This window comes from Pundamilia nyererei, unplaced genomic scaffold (assembly GCF_000239375.1).
Source record: "Pundamilia nyererei isolate P.nyererei 1_Seehausen unplaced genomic scaffold, PunNye1.0 scaffold00001, whole genome shotgun sequence".
Classification (NCBI taxonomy): Eukaryota; Metazoa; Chordata; class Actinopteri; order Cichliformes; family Cichlidae; genus Pundamilia; species Pundamilia nyererei.
The window spans coordinates 11736171-11761595 of NW_005187402.1; the positions used below are offsets into that span (position 1 = coordinate 11736171).

The 25425-nt window shown below is 40.3% G+C and overlaps 2 protein-coding genes across 5 annotated transcripts in view; both read left to right on the forward strand.

Annotated features, from left to right (window-relative positions):
- The first annotated feature begins 606 nt into the window (after positions 1-606).
- Positions 607-5466, forward strand: LOC102198464 (neuronal acetylcholine receptor subunit alpha-9-II). The gene is made up of 6 exons (XM_013909715.1): positions 607-646; positions 947-1092; positions 2855-3009; positions 3243-3423; positions 3770-4121; positions 4694-5466. Exons 1-6 carry the CDS (start codon positions 607-609, stop codon positions 5464-5466), a joined length of 1647 nt encoding a protein of 548 aa, XP_013765169.1.
- A 4617-nt stretch (positions 5467-10083) lies between these two features.
- The window catches only part of LOC102204907 (putative methyltransferase NSUN7), a 22385-nt gene continuing 7043 nt past the window's right edge, over positions 10084-25425 (forward strand). Inside the window, exons 1-11 of one of the 4 annotated variants that reach the window (XM_013908819.1) lie at positions 10084-10625; positions 11702-12082; positions 17188-17246; positions 19627-19754; positions 20347-20499; positions 21155-21338; positions 21885-22119; positions 22584-22727; positions 23182-23307; positions 24429-24564; positions 25247-25370. In XM_013908819.1, coding sequence (XP_013764273.1) covers positions 11731-12082; positions 17188-17246; positions 19627-19754; positions 20347-20499; positions 21155-21338; positions 21885-22119; positions 22584-22727; positions 23182-23307; positions 24429-24564; positions 25247-25370 — 1641 coding nt within the window. In that variant the 5' untranslated portion in view covers positions 10084-10625; positions 11702-11730. The remainder of the gene's footprint in view (positions 10626-11701; positions 12083-17187; positions 17247-19626; positions 19755-20346; positions 20500-21154; positions 21339-21884; positions 22120-22583; positions 22728-23181; positions 23308-24428; positions 24565-25246; positions 25371-25425) is intronic. The other 3 variants (XM_013908824.1, XM_013908823.1, XM_005719907.1) reach the window with 3 other exon arrangements.

Genomic DNA, 25425 nt, shown 5'->3' on the forward strand with positions numbered 1-25425 from the left:
CTTTCCTATTTAAAAGCCTGGGCCTTACAAAACCTGCTACTTTAGGTTCTACTTTAGCTGATATGAAATGTTCATTTTTTATGAAGTCGATTCCAGTTGAAAAAATGCTACTTCTCACTTTTTCATTATGCCTTTCATTAATTTCAATGATTTGCTGCCAATCTGTACTTTGCTTGATTGAATGATAGATTTACAATCCCCTGAATTTCAAATTCCCATCTTTCCTCCGTTGACATAACAGCAGCATGTTGCAGGAGCAGACCAGTACCCCACCTGACTTCACAGGCGAATAGCCCCTTGTGTGGCGAGGCGATGATTCGTGGGCATCCTGTTTCTCTTGGTCTGCTGCTGCTATGTGATAGCTGGAGTTTTATTCCGTGTCTCAGTCAGCAGACATGCTGCCTCCCCTGCCAAACATTAGGTGCTGGCCTTACAGCAAAGACGGCCAGAGGAAACAGCTCGCTGCTATCTGCATCTGAGTTCAACTGGGGTTGAACGCTCATCATGTACATCTTGAGGAATGAAACCAAGAACTGTTAGATTACTTGTCGAGGCCACCTTTAATTTCTTCTTTGGAGTTATTAGTTACCAAGAGGCTTACTAGCAATGTTCCCAATAATCTTTCTGGTGATGCTGCTTCCCAAAGGTGAGTCAAACTTAAGCCTGTCTTCCTTTGGGGAAAAAAGAGACCTCTCCATTTTGCTTTTAATTCATTAGACTAGATTATATCATTTAACTCAGGTTTACATTATTTTTCATAACTGTATAAAGTCACAAATGCTTGCACTTTTACCACCTATAATAGTTTAAAATATTTTCTTCACGTGGCCTTAAAAATGTATTGTTTTAACAAACGGCAAGAAAAAGGAAACCAATCATTTGTGACTAGAAGGAGCTAATTTAACCTCCTGCATGTTGACAGATGACCACTTGTGTCTCCTCTCAGTGATTCACTCTGCTCAGGGTCACTATGCCCAGAAACTCCTGAATGATTTGATGGAGAACTACTCCAGTGCCCTGCGGCCTGTGGATGACACAGACAGAGCCCTCAACGTCACCCTGCAGGTCACCCTCTCTCAAATCAAAGACATGGTGCGTGCTCTCTCATCAGCAAGTCTTGGTTCGTGTGCGACGCATTCTGGTTAAAGGCGAGTTATAAATGGAAGACGTTAATTATGTCCACGACTAAAATTAAACACCTCACTGAGAGTCATAGCATTTCTTTTAAATAGTCTAGCTGCAGAAACGTAAAAATACACTTTCTGTTTTAGCGGTTAAGGTGATTCATGCACACAAACGGGGCATCAGCATCTGATTTATGTATGTTGAATAATATGTGGTAATCACGAATAGCGTGTTCTGCTTACAGCATTACTGTGCAGTCAATAGTTGGCATATAATGTATTGGCCAATACATTAGCCACACTGCAGTAAAACTGACATCGATTTAGCAGAAAACATGCAAATGCGAAGAACTGAGTTTTTTAACTTGACACTGAGCCCAGCATGAAGGAAAACATGGAGGTGAACAGACCTTTTATTCTTAACGTTGTCCATGACCTCCTATTGTACAAATCGACCGGCTGGTGGCTTACACGGCTGGGTCAGGTTCCCGTTTGGGTTCAGTGCTGCGTCACTCACTCCACAGTGAATTACCAATTCACTGTGGAGTGAGTGTGGGTTTGGGCGTGCGTAGTTGAAGACACAAAACCAGCTGCTGAATGTAATGTTTCCATATAATATCTGGGCATTTGTTGTCATCACTCTGTCATACTTTGGAAGAAACGGATGCGAGCCAGACAGCAAATGAGTGTGTGTGCACCCTGGAGTGTCCTGTTACCAAAGCGGTTATGTGTTCCCTCAACCTCCTGTACTGTGCTCATCCACCTGATATTGACAGACGGGTCTGGATTTCAGCCACTGTGAGGCTTTGTGTTTGTCCACCTGGTGTTGATGAGCAGTGAACCGAGAAGATCAAGAGGGATTTTTTTTCTTACTGTCTGTTGTGTGTAGATATACAGTTATAAGACACAGTAACTGAGGCATGTGCAGAAATTCATAACCTCTTATAGACCTTAAAAGTTTTTAGCAGTTGTGGATTTGACATTGGGAGTCTAGTGTTAACTGGTAACTGTAACCACTCATCAACAATTAGTTCTTCTAAGCATCTGAGTGAAGATGCTGAGAGAAATTCAAAGTTATCAAAGGTATCTTTGATGGAAAAATAGAGGAAGTATTTAATGTTAGGCTTTGGGTTATATGACAGCAATATGCACACGCTGCAAGAGTCAAAAATATAAAACTAAAATAAGGCCATATCCTGTCAGAGGATGGTAACCATAAACAGGCCTCAAAACTCACCACAAACTACTAAAGGAAAAACAAGCTGTAGCTGGTGTTTTTCACAACTGCCATGACATGACCATCAGTGGTCATGTCATTCTTGCAGATTGCAAGCATGCACTATGTCACATGGTCTAAAAATATCCCAGAGCTCTAAGCAATGTGGAACTATAATAGAGAATTTCTAAATGAAGAAGCTGGCAAGAAAGTTTCTGCAAGGTGTGATATACGTCAATGAGGCAAATACCACAGTTCCTCTTTTTTCTGTCAGTTTCTTATTATTTTCATGTAGTATAAATTATAAATTGAAATGATCAGTTCAATAACATTTAATTTAGCATTATGAGCTGCAGGGATCATTGTGTGTGTGTGTGTGTGTTTTTTTTTATATCTTCACACTTAAAGTAATCAAAAACAAATTCTCCCAGAGGCACCAAAACGGTTGTATGCTAGTTTGTGTTTGCATACATTTGCAGGTCCTTTTTTGTGACTAGTATGACTGTGACTGTAGGATGAAAGGAACCAGGTGCTGATTGCTTACCTGTGGATTAGGCAGACGTGGCATGACGCTTACCTGAAGTGGAATAAAGAGGACTATGATGGACTGGATGTGATCCACATCCCTAGCAGCCTGGTGTGGAGGCCTGACCTCGTCCTCTATAATAAGTATGCTCACATAGATGAATTTTCCAGGAATGCAGAATGTGGACAAATCTTCTTGCTGCCATTAATGTCTCTTATATTATAATTCAATATAACGTTTATTCACAATGTTTAAAGACTACTTGTGAGATTATAAATACTAGCAATTAGCAACAGAAGACGCTGAATCTGACCACTGTTTAACCAAATCACACACATGACTTGCCAGTTAGTCTCAACTTGTTTTCCTCCTCTAGAGCTGATGATGATTTCTCTGGGCCCATGGACACCAACGTGAGGCTGCGCTACAATGGGGAGATAACCTGGGATGCTCCTGCCATCACCAAAAGCTCCTGCGTGGTGGACGTCTCCTACTTCCCCTTTGACAGCCAGGAGTGTAACCTCACCTTTGGTTCCTGGACTTACAATGGCAACCAGGTCTGGAGAAATACTGCCCATCTACCATACCTTGTTTAACAAAATGTAGATGGAACAACATGCTGTGGAGGATAAACCCATATTGAGTCTCTGTAGCTTACATTTCCTTTCAGGATAGTGGCAATCTGGGACACCTAAATTTACCAGGCCCTTAAAATGGTTAAATAACACAAGACCCAGCTCTTGCTGTGACTCTGGCCTCTGTGTTAGATCAGAGAGTAACTGAGATTGACCTTTTTGACATGTAGATCAGGTACACATTGCTCATTGTATTTGTCATCATTCATCTGTGTATACGTATACATACGTTTTTCTCAGTAAATGTGTCCCTCCCCTCTATTTCCAGGTAGACATCATTATGGGCATGGACAGCGGTGACCTGTCAGACTTTGTGGAAAATGTTGAGTGGGAGTGCCGTGGAATGCCGGCCACCAAGAATGTAATAATGTATGGTTGTTGCTCTGACCCGTATCCAGACATCACCTATACAGTACTCCTGCAGCGTCGCTCCTCCTTTTACATCTTCAACCTCCTCCTCCCCTGCTTCCTCATCTCCTTCTTGGCCCCTCTGGGCTTCTATCTGCCTGCAGACTCTGGGGAAAAGGTTTCCCTGGGGGTGACAGTTCTTCTAGCTTTAACGGTGTTCCAGCTCATGGTGGCTGAGAGCATGCCGCCCTCAGAAAGTGTGCCTCTGATAGGTAAGAAGGTTTTGGTTTTTTTTAGAAATATATTTAATAACTTGTTTTTGTTGCATGGTTTATGTTTCTGTCACTCTATTATTAAAAAAAATATACCAGAAATCGTACAGGCATGCATGGTCCAAAAATGACCTATGATCTAGTGATGCATTGGTATGTTTTTAGTTTTCAAATTAAAGGTACCCTTAGGAATTTTACTGTTAAAATTTGGGCCATATTTATCTATGTAGCAATGTAGCATAGCACAAGGTTACACCTTTAAGGGTCACAGGGGCAGACACTGAATGAGAGGCAGGTGTACATGCTGGAGAAGATGACATTCCATATGTTACAGGACGAACATGTCCAAATATTTATAGCACACCCTATAATCTGACCTGGAGTTGGAAATTTTTAAATGTGAACAAAAAAGTATTTGCTTGTCTGCTTTCATATGCATATGAACTTGAGTGACATCCCAATGCTAATCCATAGGGTTTAATAATGATGTCGGGCCACCTTCTAGTACCTACAGTGTGTTAATGGTCATGGACTTGTCTTCCATCTGTTTTTTGTTCCTTCCTGTTACACAGGGAAGTACTATATCGCCACTATGACAATGGTCACAGCCTCCACATCTCTCACCATCTTCATCATGAACATTCACTTCTGTGGTGTGGAGGCCAAACCAGTTCCACACTGGGCAAAAGTCCTCATCATTGACTACATGTCAAAGATTTGTTTTGTTTATGAAGTGGGTGAGAACTGTGCCTCTGCCTCCTCTTCGTCTTCTCGCTCCACCCAGGATGAAGTCCGTCACCGGCAGTTCAACACTCACATTCATTCAAATGGTAAACCTGGTAGGCAAAGTAGCCGAGAGGACCGGCATAGCGACAAGTATCCCAGATCCCAGAGCTCCAAGCTGCAACAACATCCAAGAGTTCAGCACCACATCACCAGAGATGAGAGCGCCCACATATCTACTTTTGAACCCGGAAAGTATGAAAGCTCTAATGGTAAAATTCAGATAAACGACTACTATAAAGAAGACCATAAGGTGCTGTATTGTTCTGAGGACCAGAAGATTCCCTGCTGCCCTGAGGATAAAAAGCCTCTACCTCAGGGTCCCACTGTAACCTTTGGCCCCTGTGTCTTCTGCACCCATGGCAGTGGCTTCGCTGGTATGGACACTAAGCTAGTGCGCAATGTTGAGTACATAGCAAACTGTTTTAGAGAGCAGAGAGCCACGTGCGCCAAGGGGGCAGAATGGAAAAAGATAGCTAAGGTCATGGACAGATTCTTCATGTGGATTTTCTTTATCATGGTTTTCCTCATGAGCATCCTCATCATCGGTAAGGCACCATGACCAAACTGTGGTTCTACAGATTTTTTTTAAAAATTTGCATATTTATACAGAAGGTTAATTGGGACTATTTTCCTTTTTTTTTATAAACAAATGGGACAATCAAACATATGTGAACTTTCCAGCTTTTCTTTATTAATCATCGAAAAAACAAATTTCAGCTTTCATTCATTGTTTTGTCCACATGCATTCAAGCCACTCTGCATTCCTTACCTTTAAAAATATGTTTAACCTATTATGTCTTCAACACATAACGATTTCATGTACTGTACATAGTGATATAAGTTTTTTGTTGTTGATCTAAAACGCAACAAAATAAGCCAGATCATGACACATTCAGTATGTGCAGGCAATGCCAAATAACAGATCTATTGAAACCACAGTTCATAACTCATTGCTTTTAGTTTACTTCATCTCATTAATACATTCGATTTTACTACTTTGTCAGCTATACAGTCTATAGCATCTCAATGTGTAGCTCGCTACAGCCTCCATCAATCATACCTTTGATGTAGGAGTACTTCATCATTTGACCATTGAATACATTTGAGGGGATCAGCTGTCAAGTTAAAATATGACCGGTGGAGACAGCACATGTCTTATTCACAACTGTGTAATCAGACGCCTGGGGCCGAGAGACGCAGCGCCAGTGCTAGCTCCTGATCGGCAGAATCATTTTTCTGTTCAAAATCATCCAGTGAATAGTTAATGAGCAAGCTTTGTTTGTAGCACAGCCAGGGCCATCAGGATGTAAGGTAATATGGAGCATCAATTATGTAACACAATGTGCGCACTCTGACACCCCCGTTCTCCCGAAGGCCCATCCCTTTAACTTTGAAAGTCAAGTGAATGTGTTTGTGTGTGTGTGCATGCCTGAACACTGGAAAGCCAAGTAGAAAAGGAAGAAATAAAAGAGGTAAGGGCAAAAGGAATGCAGGAAAAATGAAAAGCAATCAATAAGAGGTTGAATGCAAATAATTGTATTCATTTTCTGAGCCTTGTATAATTGAAATTATTTGCATTTTTGCTGAACAATACAGTTACTCATACTACATTTTACATGGAAATAGTCTCCCAGAGTTCTCACCATAATAAATAGAAGACGTATTATGGCAATTCTATAGTTTAATACTCCCTCAAAGCAATAACTGGTCTATCTCAGTTTACTTTATAAATGTCCTAGTTTGTTTCAGTTCAGGGATGAAATTAAAATACACACTACAACACTCAAGCTGAATGCAGCGATGCATTATGTCAACTGGCACAATGAATGCCCACTGATAAGTTTTAATAACTTTGGACAACATCAGAGCCTTGGGCCAACACTTTGAAATAAACTTGCACTTTAGTAAAATTACACTGTGATATACTTATTTAGGCGTGTAAATGATGGCTGCTTCTTCTTTCGTATGCATTCTCATAAGTTTTCATTATTCCTGCTAAGAACTGCAAATATGAAGAAAAATGAGTCGTATTCTTTAATTTCACATTACCTTAAGCTCACAGTAGAGGGCGCTCACTTCCCGCATACCATTGTAGTGGTGGTGGATGCCCCAAAGCTTACTGTTTGAAGCTGCATGTGGCAACAGAAGTGTACAAGATCTGCAGCTCAGAAGCATCCCCACTCATTTTTCATCTTCTACAGAGACCCGTTCACATAGCTTCACTACTGAGAGGAGGCAAAAAATATTTGGAGAGTATTCATTCCTCTGGTACTCTGGGGTAGAGTATGGCAAGTGGCTATAGCTCTGTGTCTCACTCACTTCCATTCTGTAACCAGTTCATTAATTTTAATTGACCTGGAGGCTAATAATTAAATTAATTTTCTAAGTAAAAAGGTTTTAGCAGTAGGTGGCATAACTTTTGATTGTTCTGTGGGCTCTGTTCGACAGAATTTGATGGAGATGGTGAGATAGTGTTGTGTTTTTTCCGTCCACCTCTCCAAAGTGATTGTCATGGTGAAGCGGAGAGAGAGGTGAACCATGTAATCTGGGCAGGCTCAGAAGCTCAGGCACTCTGGGAAACAATGCTTGGGAAATTACCAAGAGCCTGGCACAATTTCACTTGAAAGCATTATTTATCTTTAGGTTGTTTTGTACAAAACAACAGAAATACAAAAATAAGGATCACTGTGATACGGTTATTTCACCAGTGAAAAGTAACTGCTTTCATGGCATTTTGTACTACTTTGAGACACTTTACAAAAGCCTTTATGCATCTAATGCATTTTATAGACTGCACCATTTCTGTTTAATAGAGCTTTACACAAATTACACACATAAATCCATCCATCCATCGATTTTCTTTTACTTATCCATTTCAGAGGGAGCTGAAGCCTGTCACAGAGCGAGAGGCAGGGTACACCCTGTACCAGTCATTAGTCTTATCACAGGGCTCAGTAATGACATATAATAAATGTTAATCATTAATCTTTGATGTAAATTCATCGTTTACATCAAAGGAATTACAAAAGACCAAATACCCCACAAATACAATTAGCAATTTACATCCTGCGGGCGACTTTTGGGGAAAAAAAAGGAGGATACTTTTATTTATTGTATTTGTGTGTAGCAGGGAGGATCTGTTCTGGGTAAATTACAGTAATGTCTCTTAAAATGTTTAATAATTGTGAGGTGTTGTAAACTTGGACGTGCTCTCGGTAGAGTCAGATTTAGTGTGTCATAGAAAAAAAATGGATTCTGTCATTGCATTTAAATACAATGGTCATCTTGGTTATTGTCAGAGCTATAAAAATGAATGGTGTAGACTCCTGTCTTCTTTGAAGTATAGACAGCTCCCTGGATGACAAATGAATGGGCAGGGAGGGATGCTGAGGCTGACGATCTCTGATGGATGTTCATGACCTCTGGCCATAGTGTTTGAACCGGAGTGCAGAGAAAGCGATCAGTTGAATGTAGACAATGCTGACATGTTACTTGTGACCCATCTGGTGCATTTTTGGGGCATTGTCAGCTGTTCATTTTTGTCAAAATACAGAATACTATACAAATCCTTCAAGACAGAATCTGTCTGGCACCCTTGTAGGTGGCCTATTTAAATTAAATGGAGAGATCCAAAACTTTAATGGTCACAGTAGATAAAAATGTCAAGCGCAGATTTACCATTCTAATGTAAAACAAATAAATAAATAAACCAATAAAATTTGAGTGTGTTTGTTACAAAAAACCTGCATTTATTTGGCATACGATAAACAGCACTGTGCCAAAGTCTTCATTATTTCTTTATATATTGCAAATATAAATCACTGCACAGGAACATGTATTCATAAATAGAATGCAGCATGTAAAAACTTGCTGCCATTCTAATGAGCTTGAAAATCCATAATTGGTATGAGCATCCTCATTCTCCAACACAGCCACAACTCTTTTTTTGGCAAGCTTTCTTATCATTTCTTTAAGTAGTCTTCAGGAGTAGTTTTCCAGCCTTGAAGGACAATCAAAGCTCTTCTTTGGATGTTGGCAGCCTTTTGTTCTGTTCTCTGTCAAGATGATCCCAATAATGCTGAAGTCTGCACTCTGGGGAGTCTAGTTCATGACTGATGGTGTTCCTCTGTGTGTGTTTTCTAACTACATATGCTTTTTCTGCACCTGTAGTGCATTTAGGAACACTATCATGCTGAAAACACTGAGTCATTGGCAATCAGATTCTTTCCAGATGGTATTGCAATCAAATTTTGGAAAATCTGACAGTACCTTTCTGCATTAATAATTCCATTAATGTTGACAAGATCCCCAACACCAAACTCTGACAGAGCCTCTGAGTAGATACTGACTATTTGTACCTTCTCCAGACTTCTTCCCCACATATTCATGACGATTTGTACCAAAACTTTGCAAATTTACATCATCAATCCATAAGACCTGTTGCTGCTGATTTTCAGTCTAGTTCTTGTGTAATTTCGAGACAGTAACTCACCATTAAGATCATTCACTGGTGAGTTTTCAGAGAATGAAGACCAGATGCGTCTCTCAGGTCCTGTTTCTTCTCTAGAATTTTTTCCCCCTAATTCTTAAGGCCATGACTTTCAGGTAATGCTCATCTGCTGTAGATATATATATATATATATATTTTTTTTTTATGTCCGCCAGATCTTATTTTGTCCTCTATTTGTCCAGTTATTTTAAATTCCTTAAGCACACTGCATACCATGCCACTAATAGCTCTTTGGGAATTACCTTGTGTATGTAAATACAATTTTATGTCTCTCAAAGGCTTTGTGTTGGCATTTTTTGTAGATTTAACTAAACAAATGGGAACAAATGATGTGTTTTTTGATGAGCTGCTGGTAACAAAGTACCAAAAGATTTACTCAGTTGTCTGTTATGTGTAGACACAAAACTTGATTTGAGTGTCTTTTTGTGCTTGAATGAGTCTGTGTTAAGTAGCGTAACAAACAAGCAAAAAGAACAGGACTGGACTGAACATGAACAGAAACAAAAAAGCAGTTACATACAAAGAAAAACTTCGAAAAAACAAAAAAAAAGGTCCAGCTTATACAAAAGTATACAAAAACATCATATGAGTTATTAAGTATTAAGACTTAAATGCAGGGCAGCACAGAGAAATTGAAGGTGGCAGAAAGTTCCCCCCACCTCCCCAGGGGGCAAAGGAACCAAGGCTTTTTATTTACGCCACTGCTTTTCTATTAACTTCCCTTGGATGAAACAACAGCTGCGTGCCATCTGCAAGCGATCTAATATTGTTAGCGGTTTTCTGACATAATGCCCTGTAAAATTTTAACAAGCCCATATGCTCTAGATAGATGGAGGGCATCCAGCGTTAAGGAGACTCTTGATCCGTGAAGAACGGGGCATTAAAATTAGCATGCTGTTGCCCTGGTGACGGAAGCAAGCTAACCCGAAGCTGCACCGTAATGTTGACGTTTAGAAAGTTTATTTGTAAGTGGAGACTCTGCGGTGTAGCATTTTTATAAATTACCCATTCAAGGCTGCCGGGGGGCTAGCAGTAAAACCCGAGGAAACCCCTGTTACTGCTTGGTAAGGGGTCAGGGTTTGTGTGTGTGTGTAGCGGGGAGTTGGCAATTAAAACTTGCTGAGCAGCTAGCAGCAGCGCCACTACCGTTAAGCTACCTGCGCAGGAAAATACGGAGAATCTCGGATAACGGGAGGCCGTCTCACAAGGTAACGAATAACAACACGAATTTTCCAGCTCTGCTACTACAGAAAGTGAGGTCTGCTTTGTTAAATCACTGCTGTGGTAAATGGCGAAACATACATGGCAATTGCACACGTGTTTTGAAAATTGTAAGCAACGGTGAAACATGATAACAATTACTCCATATTATTTATTGGTTCATTTAGGGTCATTTTATTGATAATCTAATCTGTAATATTTTTATTTAAACTGGTTAAAACGTTTCTCTTTTTAAGGCTAACTGAAACTATTATAGGTATTTATATATTCTATACATTATTATTGTTACTTAATAAAATAAATTAATAAATGTGTTTGTATTGGCTTACAAACTTTGCATTTGGAATTTAATGTTGCCTTCTTACACTGCAAAATGTCGTGTTTAACTATTAAATTCAACTAAACGTAATGTCATCAGGGAAAAAAGTTTTAATTGATACACTTGTGAGATCATGTTAATAAATCTTTAGTTTAATCATGTCCTTTATTCTGGCTGTATTGTGGCTTTTATTTACAGATATCCTGTTTCACTTAATTAACCATCATATGTACAAAATAAAATCGCTTTTTTTTAGGTAAAGTCGAGTCCATTATGTTTATATTGCCCCAAATCAGAAAATCTCTGAGCTTCAAGTTTAAAATTTTCAGTGCATTGTTTAACTTTAATATTAAGAGAGTCCAGCTTTGCATAAAGAGTTTTCTATTTGTGTCTATTTTCTTATAATAACTAATATAACCATAGTCCAAGAGTGAGTATTTGAGTAGGGTAGGTAAGTCTAAATTCCTGAGGGTAAAAGCTCCTCAGAAATCTTTCTGTATTGGCCGCTGGTACGCAGGAGTATCTTCCTGATGGGAGCATATGGCATGATGTTTTTTATAGTGAAGAATAACTAAAATCAGGGGTGAAAAAGTCATTATAGTTAGCTTTAGCTTCTAAATATAACACCTTAAAATGAATCTCTGGAAGCAACTGGAAACTTGAATAAATCAGAAACAAAAGCAACTAAAAATAAATGCTAATTTTAAAAAAAGAAACTGATAACTCTGCACGGCATGCTTTCAGGTGTGCAAGAGAAAACCTGACCTTAGAAGATGGTGAAAAAAAAAAATGCCAAAGGGCGTCACAGGTTCCCTTTCACAGACAAGACACAAAAGTCTGTTTCTCACATCGCAAGCAGCAAAGACCTGATCCAGCTGGATGATGAAGCTGAAAGTGACATCTCTGCAGCTCCTCCACAGCCCCACATAACCATCCAAAGCTGCCAGGGCTTCCCAGACAGAGTTTACCTGCTGGCATCAGTAATCTATCAGAATAACCATCTGGAAAAGCCCGCTGCACAACGGTTAGTGAGTTATGGCAAAGAAAGAGGACTCCGGTTACCTGAAGTCAAAGATGAGGAGATGCATCGTGCAGCTTATGAGTTGGCCTTCAGCACACTAAAATGTAAGTTGGCAATTAACTGTTAGCTCAGGGTTATTTCTCGAACCTTTATTATTCCTTTTTTTGCCTTTCTCTGCCCGCCTGCCATATAAACATAAATCAACAACCTCATATGAGGAGCAGCTGATGTTTCTGTTCATAGTTTGTTTAGTTTGTTTTTGCCTTGAGATGATCTTTCACAACACTACAGAAGGGAAAATGTCTTAATAAACATTACTTTCTAGCATCTGATTGTTAGAATCTGACTGGTATTAGATCCTAATGTGGCAGTCTAATTGAGATCATGGGATGAGTCGTTTAAGGGCCTGAAAGAATTAAAGTCTCATTTAACCATTAATAAAATAAGTCACTGTTTGCTGTGGGTGGATAACCAGTCTGTTACCTCAAGTGCAGCACAAAGCATACAATTTTTTATGATTAAGAAACTGAGATTGTCCTTTGATATAGTATTAAAAGTCATAAAAGTCAATAACAAAATAGCAAGACTGCATCTTCTCTGGGCCTGTGAAGCTGTGCTGACCCTCGACTTAAAAGTGTTAAAAAATAAACAAACAACAAACCGACAGATTAAAGCGATTCCTAATTTTTGATTTATACCTCTTGGTAATGGTCTGTGGTTTGGGTAAATGTGAAACGACATCAGGAAACGTTTTCATCAGCTCTCATTTTGAATCATTTCTCTTTCTAGAAATTGCAAGCAAAATTGATTTGATTTCTGGCAAACAAACAGCTTTGGGCAAGTTAATTGACAGGTAGAATTGCATATAGATAGACTGATGAAGGGCGAGTAGAAGAGGGGGGAAAAAAATGCTCGAGTGGTCATGGGGGAATTCTGCGTCATGCTACAAATCAATTTGTCCCTTAATCTGTTTGCTGGGACTAGGGTGAGGTCTGGGTGACCGAAGTCACAGGGTGTGTAATCACCATGGCAATAATGCAGAGGAGGCGAGCCAACAGCCAGGGCAGGAAGCCGGCTGGAATCGATTTAACGTGTTTTCAGTGGATGGCGAGGTCAGGTTGCTAGAACACCCCCATAGCCATGGATGATTTTTTTCATCTTCTCGCTGTGTGTCCACTGAATCTGGAGGAATGTCAGACATACATGTTAAACAGTTAATGCAGATCACCTCAAAAATATCCATCATCACCAGCTCCAGCACCTCATTTGAGTAACTTATATTAGATTTGTAGCTCTAGGTCATCACAGCCTGCTTGCATTACCAGGTGAAACTAGGAAGATTGCTAAGGATAATAGAAGAGAAACTAGCAACTAGTAACTAGTTACAAAATTTAAAGAAAGGAAGGGTGACTCAAGGCTTCTCCACAATTTACTCCACATTTTACTTGTTTTTTTTAATCACTCCTTTCTTATTATTTTAAAGATAAATACTGTTATAAGTTTGGACTAGACAAGGTAAGATCATTTAAAGAAGCTGTGGAGCCTCACCTCCTTGTGTTGAGTACTTGAGATAGATCAAGTCATTTTTACAGTAGGTGTGTATGTATATATATGACTATTTTGTGTTGCAGAGACATTGCTACTGACATACTTTAATCATGTATGTGTTTTGGATTCGTGTTTGTATTTTTGTGATGTTTGCTGTGTAGATGAAGCGACACACCCTCGAAGCGTCTTAGTTTTTCTTCTTCCTCCTGCAAACACGCCAGCTTTTCGTGCAGAATTTGATTTTCTCCTGACACGCAGCACTAGGATGCTGGGAGTCATGACAACACACATGCATCTTGTAGGTACATTCAATGACCGATCCAAAACTGAACAAAGGTCAGATGTTAACCTAAAGAAGAAGCGCTTCACCAGCGAAAAGCACACAGAGCAAAATGTCAGTGAGTATGAACTGGTATTGATCTTTGTGATTATAATTCTTATCTGTTCTAAACAAAAGGTTCAGTGAGCTCCATGTCGGTGGCGGAAGACACAGACACTCCCTTTCGGGGTGTTGTGAGGAGTGTCGAGCAATGCAAAATGTTATGGGGTTGGTGTTGAGGTTGATCTTTACCCTGGTGGAGAATTGCCATTTCATAAACAAAAGACAAAGCTGTTGGGATTTTCTCCACATCTTCTCCTTCTCTTACACTTCATTCTCACTCTTTTCTTCTTCTGTGCCTTCTTTTGTCTCTTAAAAAAACAATTTTCCAGTGTAGCTCTGCTAGATCAGTGACCTAAAGGCAGGTTATGTTTTCAAGGTTTCATATCTTATTCAGTAGTCATGCAGTGTGCTGTCATTGCTTGAGGAATACGCTCGTGTTAAGCTGTGTAAAGTAATTTTTGTGGGAATGTGGTAGAAATTCATTTGACCTTGTCAGTAGCCATAAAAGCCCTCCCTCCTCTTTTTTGCCTCTTTCTACTGGCTCCTCTGAGTATTTCTGTCTCATTGTCCACTGGCCAACTGGGCTGCCAGGCTGTCAAATGACTGAGGCTGCTCTTCTCTCTGTGCAATGAGAAAGGGCCACTCTGTGTGCTATGCTGGACTTGGAGTATGAGACAAAGAGAGAAAGATTTGTCTTTTTTTTTTTTTTTGTCCTTGACCACAATCAGGGCAGTTATCACCACTATGCCTCAGCAAATATTAAATTGTCAAGATGCATAATACGTAAGATAGATTGAGCATTTAGCCCAAAGGTGAATGTATAACTTACTGCAGGTACCTTCAATGGCTGTTCCAATGTTAGATTAATGTGCAATTGGGTGTACTGATGCAGAACACTGTGAGACAAAGACCTGCTGAAGAGGAAAAAGAGACGCCATTCAGGTCTGGCTCTTGTGCTGAGCATTTGTTTGACTACAGGCACCATCAGTCACTGCTCATTGTGTAACACCTGGATGGAAGCCACACGACACATAACCTCAGTTCTGCATCCTACAGTGCCTCCTGCTGATTGAGGATGCATCATAATTTATTAAATTTTTTTTTTGTTAGACTCATTTCAAGCGACTGTTGCTTGTCAGACTTAAAAGAGTTTGCATCATCCCCCAGGTAAAAACCCAGCGTGGCGTCTGCTGTGCAAAGATGTCTCCTGTAAGTGATTTATAGCAGAATTCCCTCTGTGTTTTGCTCAAATTGCAGTGTGTGATTTATAGCATGTTAAAGACCATGACCTCTGCAGAATGAGGCGTCATGGCCTCTTTAGAGATCTGTTTTGCCGTGTACAGTGAGCGGTTATCTCTTAAAAGATTGTCTTTAAGGACTTCTGCAGTAATGGGGACAATTCTAAACCTTATTCACCTGCATCTGCAGTAAATTACACCACTGCTGATGTTGTAGAGTTCTGTTTCCTCAATTAAAGATAAGCTCTATCATGTGAAAACAGTTGTTTGTGTAGCCGCCTGTATGTGTGTGTGTGTGTGTGTACCTGCATGCAGATGCTTGCCTTGCCCTACACTGTATAGGGGTGCCCAGTGTGAATTTGTGATGTTGCGATAAGTTAACAGCAGTATGTGGTTTCCGTGGTGTCTCGGTGGATAGGGTCTGGTTTTAGATCCTATTTGCAGTCTTAGAGGTGTGTCTGTTAGGAATAGGAATCAACCAAAAGGCAAACCACCCTTGTGACAGACAAAATTTCAAAACTGTGGTTTCACACTTGAAGAAACACGTGCATCTTATTGACAGCTTTCGCAGTTGTCTGTTTCTTCACTAGATGCGCATTCATATTAGAGAAATTATCCTTTTGCCCCATTCACTCACTGTGCAGAGAGCAAACGCTACCTGCAGAGAAACTTTGGAAGCAGCGGTTCTTTAATCCTAACATGATAGACGGGCAAGTGTTCCTGTCTCTCCATCTCATGCATATCGAAAAGGAGAGCCTGCTGTTCACAGATGGGAATGGTAAGGATAAGCCTGTTTGTTTTTATGTATATTTTAAGAGAAAGAATCCTGTTGGTTAGTGGGGCAGTTGCTGCTTTTATGATACGATAGCGTGGGTATGGGGGTGGAAAACCACTATTAACCGAGGAAAGATATCTGATAGCGAGCTCTCACCTTTTAGCAGTTTAAAGTCAGCCCTTTCAGACTTCTGTCACCTTTTTCATAAAGAAGGTCAAGAAGAGTTTCCCTGGACTAAAATGACAGAATTAAGTTATTGATTGCACCATAGCGGTGTGCAAATAATTTTTATAGGACAGCAAAGTGTAGATGAGCAGGTACCTCTGTAATACTCTGTATACAACAAATTACAGCATCCCCATAATCAGGATGGATTTTCTTTTAAATCCTTTCTTATTCCTGTTAAAAATTAAATATAATCAGAGATTGTGCAGTCAAAATGAGATGCCTCATTAAGGAATAATTACTATAAAAGCAAAAGTGAGCAAAAGTAGTGTTATGGGAAAAAAAAAATATCCAAGGTCATAAATGTTCCCACACTACCTTGTGTTATCCTTGGTAAAAACGTTCTAGGAGAATTAGACTAAAAATATCATAATGACGTGCATATGGTTAGATATACTTGGGATCATAAATTACTTGGTTACTTGAGGGTTAATTAATGGTGTGAATAAAATGGAAAATTGAATCATACTGGCACATACTAGCCTGGTATGAAAAACACGCTCGCGCTCTATGTTTGGCTTCACTGATTATGTCTCGATCTGACCTTTCCATTATTTTATATGTCATTGGTGTCATTATTCCTCCAATTAAATGGGCTCTCATAGCAAAGACACACTAAGTGAAAGAAAAGAACCAAATGAAGAATCAGATTAGGTCTAATTAAACACCAAATAAGCATTTAATCACGGGAAATTAAACCCCCGATCTAATTGAATTATCTTTTGAAATTAAATTGCCATCATTCGGGGTGCCTCTAGGAGCCTCTTTTGTTCTTTGTCTTCATCTCCTTTAGCTCTTTTTTTTTTGGTGTGTTTTCATGTTTTTATCATTAGATGTGGATTCATTAATGGATAGGAGTAATTTATTGTGCCTCCGTCTCCTCCTCCAAATGGAGGAGTCAGGATTGGTTTCGAGGGATAATTAGACATTGATATAAAAGATGCATTAATATGCATTATCGTTACTCACTCACAATTAGTTATTGAAATCTCTGTTATTACATTTCTATCCTTTTAACCTTGTTTTTTTATTCCTGTGCAGATCAAGAACTGCTGGAGGACATGATGATTGACAGCTGCTGTTATCTTACTCAACTAATGGTAAATCATTTCATATAATTTTATATGTCCGTAATGTTATCCCTCTGTGTATAGTTTTGTTTACCTTAGTGCTTCCACAAACACTCTCCAGTGTTCATGTCTTGCTGTTTACACTCCACATATTGTTTGTTCTATTCTCTCTGATGTTATAATCAGTAACAGTAATATTGATTTATTGCACTGACATGCTCCTCTCACCAACTCACAAAGCGTCTCGTTTTGTTCATATTCCCTCCTCTAATCAATGACAATGTCTCCCTTTGGAGTAAAAAACATCTAAACGTTACTATGTGGCAGAACATATCTGGCTGTGTATTATCCTTTATTACACCCCATTAATTAGCGATGAAATCAAAACAACCCAGGGGCAGTGAGTTTGTATGTACCATCTGAGTGTATTCTGCACAGTGTGTATGCTGTATTTGTCCTCTAACCAATTTTTATTTTGTTATGATGCTGTGTACTCGTAAAAGAAAGCTTTGTAGCACAGCCGTGAACCTACAGCCTTCTTAAATGAAGAGGTATCCTCTGGAGGAGGCTGGCATGTACTTTTGCCCTACTTTTAACACACCACATAAAAGATTCTGAGCAAAGAGGAGGGCTGCTTAAGCTGTTTTCTCCGACGTTCTGGATGATGATAAAACATGGGCAGAATACAGAGCGACTGCGTGGCTGGTGAAGCAGGTGAAAGAGACGCGAAATGAAAGTGAGCGGCGGTGAATGTGCAAACAGAAAACAGAGCTGTCATAGAGTTTACAGATCGAAGATAGCCAGTGTCTATTTCAGCGAGGGCCTAAGCATACCCGGGCACATTAATACACATGAATATATGTGTTTGCAGTGTAATCCCCACAGGCACACAGATGTACACTTGCATCGTAGCCTTGTGAAATATGGCCCTGGGTGAAATGAATGGCTCTCCCTACGGGATAGTGGCAGGTCGTTACTCTGCATTTCTCTAGCTAGACAATAAAGCCCAGACACAATGAGACAGTCTTTAGAGCTCACTCTCACCTTCTTTTACACTCCTGGCATCTATAAAGTTCAACCTTGGTAGAGAAATAGAGACGGGAGAAAGAGGTGAATGAGAGCGAATAGACTGCATGGAAAAAAGGGGGTACATGAGGGTATTGGATAGGGAAGAAAAAAAAAAAGTAGAACGGAAAAATGAGGGTATACATAGGCTTTGAGCCTAAAGCACATTTGATCACAATGGAGGAGGAAAATGAAGCCTAAATCCCACAGAGGATGGAAGTAACCTGAATAAATTCTAGTCAGGAAGACAGAGAAGGTAGAAAGCATTTGACATGACAGAGTTCCAATCCACGTGTAAAATGAAGCATATGAAACTTTAATCACAGATAATGTAGTACATGCATTCGGGATATTTCATCTATAGTTTGTTCAGTTGTGTTATATCAGTAATACACTACTGAATTGAAATTAGCCCTGAAATTAAACAGAGTGAGATGAAGACAGTCTCAAGAGACTGGGATAAGAGTTGCTAAGCAGAGCTGACATGTTTACTGTTTCCCACCATGGGACACTGTTTCCAGGCAAGCTTAGTGACTGGGAATTTTCCCACACCCAAGTGTTTAACCTTGGTGAAGGACAAGTGGAATTTGAGGTAATGAGGGAAGTCGAGTGAGCTAAAAAGCAAAGCGCCACAACCTGTCTCAGAAATCGACCTTTCAAAAAAAGAAAAGGAAAAAAAAGAAATTAAAGGCCTCTGTACCGAATAATAAGGACAACCTAATTCCTCCCCTAAAACAGAAACCTTTGTAGCGTTCTAACTTCTCTGCCCATTAGCCCAGTTGTGAGGATGTGGCAAGCTGTTTCTGCAATGGAGCACCATCTGCCACTAATGCGGCTGGTGCCCTCCCACCCTCAGGGGGAGAAAGGTGGGGTTAGAGAGAGGAAAGGACAGGGATATGGAAAGAAGTGGAGAGAGGAAGATAGTGAGTTTAAGGGAGAGCGATAATTGTAGGGGAGTGGTGGAAACATAACTCAGACTTCCTCCGAGTTTTAATTAAGTACCAAACTTTGGGTCATGGCAGGACATCCTTGAGCTACTGTGTGTGTGTGTGTGTCAATTGTGTAAATGAGAAACAGTTCAGTCACTGAATCAATACAGATAAATAGTATCAGTCCACAGTTCTCCTCATTATGTAGCTGAAATAGGGCCATTTAAAAACCACTGAACTACACCGATGCAGGTGTAAATTCTGGACATTCAACATATGCTGACTTTTGAGCCGTTACCACTGAATAAAAACAAGGTTGTGCCTCAAGTTATTAAAATGAGAAATATTTCTATTATGCCTCTGCTCTTGTTCTTGCTTTTAAATGAAACGTGGTGCCTTTTGCTCTTACACTCTAGCCAGACGAACAGATGAGCCTTGTTGCAGTTATGCTCTATGACTTCCAGAACAGGAAGTTCCTCCCTCGGGAATGCAAGGTGGACGAGATCGTACAGGAAGTTAGACATGTGGAGGACTACCTCCTCAGGTAAGGAAAAAAACAAACCAAAAAACAAAAGCACAAAAAAGCTGAAATCACTGCGGGTGAAATTATTAAAAGACAAACACAATAAAACATGAGGAATTTTAGATAAAGTATTTAAAATCTACACAGCCTGGCTGCTATTGTCTTCATGTACATTTGCCTGTGTGTGGGTTTGTCATCACGTGTTTCTGTATTTGTTCTGTTTTTTTTTTTGTTTTGTTTTTTTAAATCTGTTTCATTGTCTTCAGAGAGATTTTGTAAAAGCAAACCCCAAACAAACCATGATAGCTCTGCAGCTGTGCAAAACACAGTGACGAAACTTTACAGAGATAAAAGAAAAGGTCAATTTGGCAGATGGAAGTAGTCCAACCCATGAGTACTGAGCAAGGGGAGTCAGAAGAAAGGAAGCCAAGAGCTCACTGGTTACCATTCACACATTCTTTTTTTAATCTGTAATGTATTTGTAACTTTCCATGTAAGGTATCTGGTGGATAAACATAAAAAATGTTCAAAGTTCAAAGAGAAATCTGGCCTGTGTGCTGTCATCACAAGGATGCCCCTAGTGTTTTTTTTGTTTTGTTTGTCTTGTGTGCAGGTTTAAAACCAAACTGGCTGCCTCTCTGGCCCGCTGCAGGATCAAACATGATCTCTTGTCCATTGAGTGTATCCTGCCAGAGAGTGTGAAGAAGAAGCAGCAGAGGTCGAGCAACCTTCCACTTTACGCATGGGTCAACACGCTGAAGAGCAGGTCAGCTGAGCATGCTGAGAGTACACGCTCACCTTCCCTGAAGCAGATAGCACACACTTATACATTTACACCTGTACATAAACACAGACGTGCACTGTAAGCATACCCAGGATGTGTCCACACACACCTGCATTTACACAGACCTTTAACTTTGGGCGCTATCCAGTGTTTTATGGGCCAGGTACCCGGCTGACATCCAATTAAATGCTCGCCCTACACGCTGTGTGTGTGCGAGCGCTAATGTGTGTTCTTGCCTGGGCCTGACAGCCTGATTCAGTTAGGTGTAAATCCTGCTGCTGTAGACAGATTCAATCAGCAGCAACCCTCAGTGAGCTCTGGGACTGTAAAGGTCACCTGTTGGGACTAATGGTGTGTATGTACATGTGCACGTGTTTGTATGTGTATGTATGAATGTGTGTGTCTTAATGGCTTTTATAGACCATATTACTATTAAAGACTCTTAAAAGGCCAAATAGCAACTCTGACACTCTAACATTATTATTATCGAATAATGAGAGATAATAATAAGGAGAGGAGAGAGCCTTCCTCTTTCTGCTACCTCTGACCTTCGTCTTTTATCCCTTCTCTTGGGCTTCCGCTAATCTGCTCTCTCCTCTCTCTTCGCCTTATCGCTCCTCTCCTCTTTTACTTCCAGTCTTGATGAGATCCAGAGTGTCCTCAAGAGCGCAGGTTTCTCTCAGGTCAAATCGATTGGGCAGTTGGAGGGCCAGACCTTCTGCCAGGATCCCCACTGTGGGGATATACTGGTCTTCCCTGCACAGCTGAAAGCTCAGCTGTACTCCACCAAGCTGCTCAGCGATCACAAACTCACCATCCAGGTACTAGGTGCACTGAGAGACGAGGTTTCTGACAATATCAGCCTCCTCTCTGAATACTCTAATATAGCTGTGGAATCTCTTTAGCTCCATCAGTCTTCTGTGATATTTATGATTTCACTTTGATAATGGACTTTCTCAAATTGATTGTAAGACTGAAATCGCTTATGCCAAGAAAGATTAGTTTGCCCAGATACAAATATTTCACATCACTTCCACTCATATGGGTGTGCTTCACTTTGAGCCATAAAGAATTATCCTGTTTGTGAGGATTGGACAGTTTAATCATTTAATTTCTGCTTCATAAAAGTCAAGCTGCCACATAAACTGTGAACAGTACGCAGCACCACAACACAAGTAAATCAGATTTTTGTGGCCAGATTCAATCAAATATTCACTGCCTCTCCCTAATTAATCATCTCTCCTTTATATTTGTTCACTGACTCTCCATCACTCTTTCCATTTTCTGTTTTTCTGCTTTTTCTCCTCCTTGGTTTGCCTCATAGCATTGCTGCAACAAACTAATACTTCCACTCCCTGTGCCTGTAGGATAAGTCATGCAGCTTGGGCCCAAATGCTGTGTGCTCCCTGCTACACGAGGAAGGAGATGTTCTCATGGTGGGCTCCTTCTCCGGCCTCACTGTCTCCCACACTGCTGCCCTAATTGCAGAAAAGTATAAAGCCAACAGCATCAATTGGCCCAGCGTCTACGTTTGTGTCAACAACTGCACAGATGCTCAAAGGGAGGAGCTGGAGCTCACTGTCTCTGCAATGGGCTGCAACAGTAAGAGAAAACAGATGTATGTCCTTGAGTGGGCTGTCAGTATCGGTTTGTGTTTGTGTTGGAGACAAAAGAGGCGACAGAAGAAGATGGAACAAAAGAAAGCACCTGGCTGTTAACTGTCTTTGTCTTTAAATGAAGTGAAAACTTAATATAGACCAACAAAGACTGGGCGAGTTCTAGTGAGAAAAATGGATGTTGCTGTCAACAAAAATCCTAGGGACTCATATAAACTCAGTGTGCTTTAAACCAGGTTATTTTGCTGATAGTGGCTGCCACCTCAGCTAGTCATTAGAGAAATAAAAAAGGGGAAGGAACAAAGTTGACATTTTTATGATTGCAAACGACGCCTTCAGGCACAGAATTTTTCTATAAAGAAATATAGTGGGACATCATGGATTTAAGCACGGAGAACATGTGCATGCCTGGTGCTGATTATCATTATACTGTCTGTGTCTGGCGCTCAGATGTGAGACTGATACTGGAGGAATTCCAATCTTTGCACACCGGTGACAAGCGACTTCAAAGAGTGCGCGTTATCCTGTTGACCCCCAAGTGTTCTGTGTCTGCAGTTAGCAACCCAGTTGATTTCATACTACAAGAAAATGGAGGTAACGATTTAAGCACTGAGCCATACACTGTGGGCTTATTTACTATACTGATATAGACCTGGGAACATACAGTTGGTTAATGTGCACAAATCAAGATGTTGTGCACACTGGATATACTGTAGGATGTGATATATCAAGCTTACATTGTTTAAATGCAAATTATTGCTATTGCTTATCCTGTGCAGTTGTTGCAGTTGCATTCATAAAAAGTAAAAAACAAAAGCATGTCCTTAATGTTTTTATGCAACAGCTTCTAGTGAAAAAGCTCTAAACTAGCCTTAATATTAAAAATTGAACATTTTCACCCTGAACAAATATCTGATGGAAGTCTTTCTTTGTGGCATAACAACGAGCAGATAACATACTTACTTAAAGATGCTTTTATACCCACTCAAAGACAACAGTTAATAAAGTAAAGATTATTCTCTTCTGAAGCTCCTCTTTGTTTTTTCAGACACAGACCTGCTGCAGGACCTGTCCCAAGGCTCCATAGCCCAAAGCAAACTGGAATCCCTGGTAGCACAGCAGAGGAAGGATATTGATCATGCCTTGATGTGTGAGCGTACAACCACCCGCTCTCGTACGCGCACCACATAATCTGAGTTTCAAGCATGCAGCCTCTCTGACACGATGTTGCTTACACTTCCTAATTATCTAATCTCATATGCCATTAGGCTGAAGTCTGTGGTGTTCCTTGGAGATTCTCTAAGTTTTAATTAAGGACCCTAATGTTACACTGTGCTGGTCATTCGCTGTCTTCTGCAGCAGTCTTTGCATATTTCAAAGTGTTTCGGTGTCCCGCTTTGTGTTGTATAAATTGTCTAGAGGTGATCGTGATAGAAGTATTCTGTTTTATGCCGATGCTACTCTTTTAATCTGCTGTCAGTGTGTTTTTGCTCAGTTGTATTCTACTGTATATATTTATACGCTGCATTTTCCTCTGTTCAGCAGTCTGTATCAGCGAGTTATGCTCATTAGCTTCAATCCATCTTGTTTTGTTCAGGGGATCCTTCTGTCTCTGCTCTGGGATGTGTTCATTGAGCAGGTGGAGTCTGTAGGTTGGGGGAAATGTAAACTAGCTTCTCTAATTAAGGAGCTATTGATCAGCCCTTGTCTGTGGTTTTGCCAGTGTAGATGCTTTCTAATAGGACTAGTAATTAATGGCGGGTATGTATCGAGTGCAATTGTGTCGATGGTCTCATTTCAGCATCTCTCACACTCACACACACAGACACACACACCTCCAAAGCCTTTTGTGTCTGTTGTGAAGCATCTAATTGCAGGACACCTGAATGACATTTTGGCCTGGTTCTAATCTTTTTGTGTCCGTTTCACCTCTCTCCAAGTTATATTTCACATTTGATTGGAGCCGATTTGCCACATCTGAGCAGGTTTGCTTCTTTATCAGCCGAGTGTTAATTATTTCTGTCTGGCAATAATTAGCGAGCAAGAAAGAAATCAAAGCTCAAATAAAGGGAGTCAGACTGCCAGCAGCCAAACAAATCTTCAAGCCAGTCGCAGTTAAATAAAATGAGCAATGTACATGCATAAGCAGCGCGAAGAAATTAATATTCAAGAGCATATTTCTTCAAAGCGAGCAGTTGATGAGGAGGACGGCTCAGCTTGAATAATCAAATGTAATTGTTGTAAATAGGGATGAAGGGATGCTTTTTAACTAAATGTGTGTGTTTTTGTGTATAGTCCCCAAAGTTTTGGCAGTAGTGTACGCCACATGCTCGTCATACCCAGAGGAAAATGCGGACGTGGTTAGAAAAGCGTTGCAGCAAGCCCAGGCCCGTGCAGACCAGGAGGGGGAACCAAAACAAGCAAAGTTCAGGTCAGCCTCACTCTCTGCACCCCGGTGTGCTTTCTGCTTCTGTCTCCATCATTGCCTTTCTTTGTCTGTTTGCATTGCTGTCTGTCTGTCTGTCTGTCAGCTTTGCAAGTTGTTTGTCTGCTTACCTTTAGACAGGCTTCTGTCAAAGCCTCAGCACACCTCAGACAGGAACAGAAGGAAATTCGGTGAAAATATAATCAAAGGTGCCATTTCATGTCTTTAAATGCTGTGTAAAGGCCACGGAAGAAACGATTTTCAGTCAGCTCGCCTTCCTGCTTTTTTTTTTTTTCCAGGATTCTTTTCTTTGTTTGTGGGGTTAAGAGCTAGAGTCTGGTTGAAGTTTTTCAGTCCTGTTGACTTGAATGCATCAAGGCTGAATCCTCTCTGCAGCAAGCTGGCCTGGTGTGCTGGCAGTGCCTTAGGCTAGCGTAAATAAAACAAAGGTAGTATTTCTGGTAGGGATCATACTGGTTTTACCCAGACATCTACTCCTGTGTGCAATGTTTGTGGATTTCAAATAACAAAGTAACAAAAAATTATAATTATAAAATGTTTATGTCAGTAATCAGAAAAAAATATCTTCAGCTGTTATTCCAATGTGTTTTCTTAATGTCACTGGTTATGTTTTTTAAACTGTATTTTCCTGTTTTGCTGCGTATGTGTGTGTGTGTGTTTCATTCAGGCCAAGCCCTTCCCCTTTCATGTCCTCTGAGTATCCAAAGGCCATGGATGAAACAGACAGTTTCTTCATGCTGGAGCCAACAGAGCACACCAATGGCTCCTTTCTGGCTGTTCTTACCAGAGTGGTAAGCATCACTTTAGCAGATGAGCAAAGGAATTCTCTAATAAGCCACAATATAC